At 41.2% G+C, this 9256-nt stretch overlaps 1 protein-coding gene across 2 annotated transcripts in view; it reads right to left on the reverse strand.

Moving 5' to 3' along the window:
• Positions 1-8628: 8628 nt before the first annotated feature.
• The window catches only part of LOC123507235 (SET and MYND domain-containing protein 4-like), a 15890-nt gene continuing 15262 nt past the window's right edge, over positions 8629-9256 (reverse strand). For both annotated transcript variants that reach the window (XM_045259975.1, XM_045259976.1), the window contains exon 14: positions 8629-9048. In XM_045259975.1, coding sequence (XP_045115910.1) covers positions 8858-9048 — 191 coding nt within the window. In that variant the 3' untranslated portion in view covers positions 8629-8857. The remainder of the gene's footprint in view (positions 9049-9256) is intronic.

Here is a 9256-nt window from a genome sequence, read left to right on the forward strand (position 1 = left end):
CACACACACATGGGCAGGAATAGAGTATGAATCGACTCGATATTTTCTTAGTTTTTTTATTTGTTTTTTCTCTCTCATGTCTGTTTGAATTTTTAACCGATTCTACTGGTAGCACTGATTTCTCTCTCTCTCTCTCTCTCTCTCTCTCTCTCTCTCTCTTTGGGTAATATTTCAGTCTACTACTACTACCATTACTACTACTACTACTACTACTACTACTACTACTACTACTACTACTACTACTACTACCAGTCTACTACTACTACTACTACTACTACTACTACTACTACTACTACTACTAGTCTACTATTATTACTACCACTACTACTACGACAACCACTACTACTACTACTACTACTACTACTACTACTACTACTACTACTACTACTGTTACTACTACTACCACTAATGATAATAGTAATGATAATAATAATAATAATAATAATAATAATAATAATAATAATAATAATAATAATGATAATGACGATAATAATGAAAATAGTAATAATAATAACAATAATAACAGATGAGAGAGAGAGAGAGAGAGAGAGAGAGAGAGAGAGAGAGAGAGAGAGAGAGAGAGAGAGAGATAACAGTATCTTAAACTCTATTTAGTCTCTCCTCTCTCTCTCTCTCTCTCTCTCTCTCTCTCTCTCTCTCTCTCCATCGGAAGAAAACCAGGTGACCAGTAGTAGATACACCTTTATTCTCTGCTGTACACTGGCGAGGAGTGGCGGGACTGAACACTTGAAGACCAGCTGGCAGGAAACATTCTCAAATTCTTCCGCGCTGCACCTCCACTGCTTTCCAAAGTCTCTTATAGAAATTATACGTGTTTCCAAGGATGTTTTATTGGTTTCTAGTGACAGATTAACACCATTTCTATATCGTTGTTAGGAGAAACACTCTTGAGAACCCGACTAGTAATCCCTGTGGCCTTTGAAAATAGTCATGGTAAGAGAGCGAAAGGATTCGAAACATATAAAACGTAAACATATAAATTCGTAAACAAAGGAACACAAAGGAAGTCCAAACGGCGATAGATTCTGAAGCCCTTATTAACTATTCTACTCTAAACATTAGTGAGAGAAGCGGGATAGCACAGGAGAGAGAGAGAGAGAGAGAGAGAGAGAGAGAGAGAGAGAGAGAGAGAGAGAGAGAGAGAGAGAGAGAGAGAGAGAGAGAGAGAGAGAGAGAGAGAGAGAGAGAGAGAGAGAGAGAGAGAGAGAGAGAAGGATGTACAGTACGTCTCATAAACTTACTATAAGGATATTCTAAATCTTTCATCCCGCACTTGGTAATGCCGGCAGCTGTGTGCAGGAGGCGCCGCGACGCTCACCTATCATTCATAACCGTGCCAGGTGAAGGGAGGTAGACGGAAGGCATTCCTGATACTATCTACAAACACACACACACGCATACACACACACACACACACACACACACACACACACACGGGGCCACACAAGCATAAAGCCCAGGCCCTGTAAAACTACAACTAGGTAAATACAACTAGGTAAATACACACACATGGGCAGGAATAGAGTATGAATCGACTCTATATTTTCTTAGTTTTTTTTTTTTTTCTCTCTCATGTCTGTTTGAATTTTTAACCGATTCTACTTGTAGCACTGATTTCTCTCTCTCTCTCTCTCTCTCTCTCTCTTTGGGTAATATTTCAGTCTACTACTACCACTACTACTACTACTACTACTACTACTACTACTACTACTATTACTACTATTACTACTACTACTACTACTACTACTACTACTACTACTACTACTACTACTACTACTACTACTACTGCTGTTACTACTACTACTACTAATGATAATAATAATGATAATAATAATAATAATAATAATAATAATAATAATAATAATAATGATAATGACGATAATAATAAAAATAGTAATAATAATAACAATAATAACAATGATAATAAGATGAAGAGAGAGAGAGAGAGAGAGAGAGAGAGAGAGAGAGAGAGAGAGAGAGAGAGAGAGAGAGAACTATCTTAAACTCTATTTAGTCAGTCTCTCTCTCTCTCTCTCTCTCTCTCTCTCTCTCTCTCTCTCTCTCTCTCTCTCTCTCTCTCTCTCTCTCTCTCTCTCTCTCCAGCGGAAGAAAACCAGGTGACCAGTAGTAGTAGATACACCTTTATTCTCTGCTGTACACTGGCGAGGAGTGGCGGGACTGAACACTTGAAGACCAGCTGGCAGGAAACCTCAAATTCTTCCGCGCTGCACCTCCACTGCTTTCCAAAGTGTCTTATAGAAATTACACGTGTTTCCAAGGATGTTTTATTGGTTCTAGTGACAGATTAACACCATTTCTACATCGTTGTTAGGAGAAACACTCTTGAGAACCCGACTAGTAATCCCTGTGGCCTTTGAAAATAGTCATGGTAAGAGAGCGAAAGGATTCGAAACATATAGGTCTTGAGTCGTAAACAAAAGAACACAGAGGAAGTCCAAACGGCGATAGATTCTGAAGGCCTTATTAACTATTCTACTCTAAACATTAGTGAGAGAAGCGGGATAGCACAGAGAGAGAGAGAGAGAGAGAGAGAGAGAGAGAGAGAGAGAGAGGGAGTTCGTGATAGCACATGCAACCTTCATAGGGAGCCAGAGGAAGAGAAGGAACTACACTACTACAAGAAGGGGCTGGGACTGTGGAGAGAGAGAGAGAGAGAGAGAGAGAGAGAGAGAGAGAGAGAGAGAGAGAGAGAGAGAGAGAAATAAGAACCACATGAATAACTTATAATAATTACTTAGTAGAATCCTTAGTGGGGAGTGTTACGATAGGGAGAGTAGCGCTGAATGCTGTAAGTACGAGACATTATCAATAGTCATTACACGATGTTGAGGTCTTTGAGTTCCTTTGCATGAGAAGAGTGAAAGGGATGGTAGGAAATGGACGTGTGTGTGTGTGTGTGTGTGTGTGTGTGTGTGTGTGTGTGTAATTCACCACAGTCGTCTGCTGGTCACCCAGCCAGTCTTTCCCATTACGGAGCGAGCTCAGAGCTCATAGACAGATCTTTGGGTAGGACTGGGACCACAACACACTCCACACACCGGGAAAGCGAGGCCACAACCCTCGAGTTACATCCCGTACCTATTTACTGCTAGGTGAACAGGGGCCACACATTAAGAGACTTGCCCATTTGCCTCGCCGCTTACCGGGACTCGAACCCGGCCCTCTCGATTGTGAGTTGAGCGTGCTAACCACTACACTACGTGTGTGTGTGTATGAATTATACAGAGCCTTTCTCCCTTCCTCTCATAATCTGCAGTAACAATCACCCGTAGAGGTTTATGAATAACTCCCACAGTTCTTTTCTTATAATTTTTCTTTTCTTTCGTGTTTCTTTTCTTTTCTATTTCTTCAGAGGGATGTGTTGCTATGTTGCCTAACAGTGTGCGTGTCTGAGCTTGGCGTGGCGCTGAGGTTGTTAGGGAAGGACGAAACTTTGCTTATTCTTTTGACATTGGAGAAAAATGTAAATGTATTTTGACTTGTTGAGAAGGAGGCAAGCTTATTTTTTTGTGTTGGAGGAGGAGGAGGGAAGCTTAATTTTCTGTGTTGGGGAGGAGGGAAGCTTAATTTTTTGTGTTGGGAAGGAAGAAAGCTTAATTTTTTGTGTTGGGGAGGAAGGAAGCTTAATTTTTTGTGTTGGGAAGAAAGAAAGCTTAATTTTTTGTGTTGGGGAGGAAGGAAGCTTAATTTTTTGTGTTGGGGAGAAGGGAAGCTTAATTTTTTCGTATTGGGGAGGAGGGAAGCTTAATTTTTTGTGTTGGGAAGGAAAGAAGCTTAATTTTTTGTGTTGGGGGAGGAAGCTTAATTTTTTTTAGTTGGAGAGGAGGGAAGCTTATTTTTTTTGAGTTGCGGAGGAGGAAGCTTAATTTCTTGCGTTGTTGGAAAGGAGGAAACTCAAATTTTGTGTTGCTGCGGAGGAGGGAAGTTTGATGTATTGCGTTGTTGGGGAGGAGAGAAGTTTTGTTGTTGTCTTGTTTGGAAGGAAGGAAGGAAGGAAGGAAGTTGACGTGTTGTCTTATAGAGCAGGAGAGAGGTATTATAGTATTTGTGTTGCTGGAGATGAGGAAGGAAGTTTTATTGTTTGGCTTGCTGAAAGGAGTTAAGTTTAGTCCATTGCTTTGTTGTGGAGGAAGGAAGTTTTATTCTTGCCTTGTTGGGGAGGTAGGAAGATTGTGTTTTGTCTCGTGAAGGAGGAAAGTTTTGTCTTGTTAGGGAACAAAATACCTGGAGAGAAAGGACTTTATAGTTTGTAAGGGATGAAAAAAGAAAATAGAAAACAAAACATTTAACATATCTGGAGGAAGGAAGCTACATTTACTAGGGAAAACTTAAGAAGACACCCATCACAACCACCACCCACCCCCACTTCCTCTTCTGCTCCTACACCTATCACCACCACCCTCCACCCCCACTTCCTCTTATGCTTCTACACCCACCACCACCACCACCTACCCCCACTTCCTCTTATGCTCCTCCTCTGTTGCTACTTGGAAAAGAAAACACCCACCACCACCACCACCACCACCACGAACACACTCCCAGACATCACCACCACCACCATCACTTCCTGCTCTTTCTTTCTTACTACAGGCTGAGAATAGAATAACCATAAGTGCTTGGGGAGTGCTTGGCGAGGGCATGGCCAAAACTGTTTCGCGTGGCCTTGGGAGAGAGGTGAGGGAGGACGAGACAGCATCGCATTCTCAGTGTCTCGACGTCTTATCCTCTAACCTAACCTGATGTAAGCTAACCTAACCTGCTAACCTGACATGACCTAACTTAACTTAACTTGACGTAACTTAACTTAACCAAACGAAATGAAACGAAACCTAGCCTAACCTAACCAAGCCAAACCAAATTCAACTAAACCAAAAGTAATCCAACCCAACTTAACCTAACCTAACCTAACCTAACCTAACCCTCATTTCACCTCTAGTGTTAAAATGTGTGGTTTTCCATGGTGTTTTAATGGTTCCAGTGGTAGTTCAATAGGAATTAATGAAGCTCTTTGGTGTTTTCATGTGGTTTAGTATTTTTATTAGTATGGTCATTACTTTTTTCTTTTTTTTATACCAAGTGTGCTTTTCACGGGAATTTCTGGGCTAAAGGGGGTACTTTTTGTGGTACCTCCTATCTCAAAGCCCACCCACTAGGAAACCGTTGCCCCAAGTGAGGAAGCCCAACCTACACTCGGACCGTGGACAGGATTCGAACCTGTGCGCTTGGAGACCCCTCGGACCTCAAAGCACGCATGGTTCCACTGTACCACGGCGGCCCAAACTTGTAAGCATTCAAAACTTCGTGGGAAATTAAACTGTATGGATACGTAAAATTAAAAGGAGACAATTGAAGTGTAATATTGTTCTTTCTTAGCTACACCATTCAAGAAACTGGTAGAAATAAGTGCTTAACCCCTTTAGTACCATGACACGTTTTTATATTCATTTTGTTTACTATTCTGATTCTACACAGCTTCAGACACTTATGTAGGGATTAAAATAGTGAAGACTCTGGCCATTAATCCTTTGACCTCCATAGACCCTTCCTTATGTCAATAAAATCGTCTAATCACATCCAAAACTAATGGTAAAAATGCGTCTCAGTACTGAAGGGGTTAAGCTTGCAGATGATTACGTGTGCAAAGTTTCTGCCATGTCGAAAAGTAAAAAATCACTAGTGAAAATTATTGTGGTTGTCAGCGGTACTTTTCATACTTCTGGTTGGCTCGAGCTGAAATTATGCGAGTTTTCAAGGAAGCTTTAATTATTCTAGTAATGAATTATTATATTTCTAGTGGATTTTGGTGGATTTTTAATAATAGTTTAGTAAATATGGCGGGTTTTTTAAATTGGTTTCGTGGTTTTGGTGGGCTTTCAGTGATGGTTTAGTGGTTTTGGTGGGTTTTTAATGATGGTTTAGCAGTTTTGGTCTGTTTCTAATGATGGTTCAGTGGGTTTGGTCTGTTTTTAACCCCTTCCATACGGGGACACATGTTTACCTTGAGATTTGTATATGCCATTAAACCATTTTATTGACATTAGGAGGAGTCTGTGGAGGTCAGAACATTAATGGCTAGAGTATTCACAATTCTAATTCCCACATAAGTTTCTGAAGCTGTGTAAATTCATCAAATAGTAAGCAGAATGAATAAGAAAACGCATCATGGGACTAAAGGAGTTAATGACGGTTTTATGATTCTAGAGCTTGGTCAACGGATCCTCGTGGAAATGATCGGGTGCATTCAAGGGAGCTATCGTGATTCTGGTTATAGTTTTTCTTCTTTTTTTATGTAAGAGGGGAAAGCAGGCAAAGGGCAACATAAAATAAAGGCTCGCAAAGTTTGACACACACACACATTGGAGCTTTTTCAAGTGCGCTTTCATGATTCTTCCAACAATTTCACAAACATTAGAGGGAATTTCTAGGATACCCAAGGGTGTCTTCACGAGGATTCTGGTGCCAGTTAAAAAGACGTTAGTGAAGATTTTTAATGCGATTTCCATGGACGTTCTAATTCTAGTGACATTTTAACGAATACTCAACAACACCAGTAAAAAAATAAATAAATAAATAAAAGGAAGATGAAAACAAAAAGACACACACCCATGAAAACTTGAAGAATTTTTGCGTCTAAAAAACAAACAAACAAACAAACAGAGAGAGAGAGAGAGAGAGAGAGAGAGAGAGAGAAGGAGAAGGAGAAGAGAGGAGGAGGAGGAGGAGGAGGAGGAGGAGGAGGAGAAGGAGAGGAGGAGGAGGAGGAGGAGGAGGAGGAGGAGGAGGAGGAGGAGGAGGAGGAGGAGGAGGAGGAGGAGGAGGAGGAGGAGGAGGAGAAGGAGAAGGAGAAGGAGAAGAAGGAGGAGGAGGAGGAGGAGGAGGAGGAGGAGGAGAAAGAGAAGGAGAAGGAGAAGGAGAAGGAGAAGGAGAAAGAGAAAGAGAAATAAAGAGCAAAGTGTTTAAGAATACAGGCTATAATTTCCTTCAAGTGTGACCAGAGTGACTAGACCACACCCACGAGAGTCTGGGACGTGATGGCAGGACACGAGGGGTGCCAACAAAAAGTGTGACGCCCGGACGAGATATTAATAAAGCGTTGATGAGTAAGAGGTGACGAGAGGAGGAGGCGAGGCGTGAGGTGTGAGAGAAGGGGTGACTTAGAGAGAGAGAGAGAGAGAGAGAGAGAGAGAGAGAGAGAGAGAGAGAGAGAGAGAGAGAGAGAGAGAGAGAGAGAGAGAGAGAGAGAGAGAGAGAGAGAGACGGCAATATCACTAATCATGTGTGATGTTTAGTTTGGCACGACATTCTAATTGTCTTATGGCTCCCTAAGACGTGCCAGTCATGTGTATGTGACGTGTATAACTTGCACACACACACACACACACACACACACACACACACACACACACACACACACACACACACACAAGTCGTCTAATGCGTGTCTATTGATAGCATTAAGGGTGTTGACCAGAGAGAGAGAGAGAGAGGATCATGCGACACAGGTTGACTGGATGACATATTTACACGCCGCCACACCCTCCACAGTAAAGTTAAGAGACACTCCACAGTAAACACATTCAATATAATCTTATATGTACATAAATACAATAAGTAACTCTACCTATCTTTGCTTACACGACGCATCACAGACGTTGCCTTCCACAAGGAGGACTTAAATACTTGAGACTCATATAAAACGGGAAAAAAAAAAAAAAAAAATCGGTCTAGACTAAATATTCTGAAATACTCCTACGCCCCGCACCTCCACTTTCAAAAGGCTATAAGTGAAGTTACACGTGTTTTAACGATGATTTTTACGTTTCGTGACAGATTAATAAGACTTCTACTTTAGGACAAACACCCCTAAGAGCACGGTTAGTGAACTTAATGGCCTTGGAAAACAGTCCTGGTGAGAGAGTGGAGTGTTTCAGAACATGATTACGGTACTACATATTAAAACCACTTATGCCCGCACTTCTACATTCAAAACGCCGTACATGCAAACAAATAGATCTCTAAGAGCGTTTTGATAATTAGTGACAGATTAACAATATCTCTACATCATCAACAGACAAAAAAACACTCTTGAGAACTGGGTCAATCATCTATGTGGCTTTGGAAAATAGTCGTGGTGAGAGACCAGAGCGTTTCAAAATACAAAACATAATATCACGTGCGTTCCTTGCGAGTCGTCAGCAGAGTGGCAGTCACAGGGATGCCCATAACAAATACGAACGCGGAAGAAGGAAGACTCGAGACACATATTAATCTTTCCTTGTCGCTTCTTCCCGTCTTTCATTCTCCGTCTTCTCCTCCTTCGTCTTGCCTTCCTCTATCTTACGCAAACAGACTAATGGAAATGGAGCCTTGTCAGCGAATGGTACAAACAGATAAATGACTCTGATAAATGGATAAAGAAATGTATCTTGGAGCTGCGTCTCCTTGCTTCTTGTTGACAATGGAATAACTACTAATGATACTACCACTACTACTACTACTACTACTACTACTATTACTACTACTACTACTACTATCATCATTACTACTACTACTACTTCAACTACTACTACTAGTACTACTACTACTACTACTACTAACTACTACTATTACCACTTCCAAATAACCGAGCAAATATATACAAAAAATGAAAAGAAAATGAATAGAAAATGAATAAATGGTCAAACAAACAAATATATGAATAGAACCAATGTATTATTTCATTTGAACACTACTACTACTACTACTACTACACTTTCTACTACTACCTCTACACCTCCTCCTACTACTACAATTATACTTCACTTAACTACTTATTCTATTTTTTGGCAGGGGCGGTGATAATAGTGCCGCGACAAGCCACCAGATGTCGTAGGGATTGCATTGCCAAGTGGAGTTCCTTATGGGGAGGCACCACCAGGCTGCTCACAGTGTCCACGAACCTATTGAAGTCACCTATGGCCTCCTCGCGCCGCCCCTCGTCCATGTGTTCCCGGGCTGACTGGAACACTGCAAGAGAGAGAGAGAGAGAGAGAGAGAGAGAGAGAGAGAGAGAGAGAGAGAGACGTAACATTGTAAGGACTGAGTTTTGTTTACATTTTCATTCATTCATTTTTCAACAGGGATACGAAAGTGTGGAATTTAAGAGAATAAGTGAAAGATGAAGAGTAGTAAAGGTGGACAGGTAAAGCTCGGGTGAAGGATGAAGAAAAGTGGG

The sequence above is a fragment of the Portunus trituberculatus genome, chromosome 21 (genome assembly GCF_017591435.1).
Source record: "Portunus trituberculatus isolate SZX2019 chromosome 21, ASM1759143v1, whole genome shotgun sequence".
Taxonomy (NCBI): Eukaryota; Metazoa; Arthropoda; class Malacostraca; order Decapoda; family Portunidae; genus Portunus; species Portunus trituberculatus.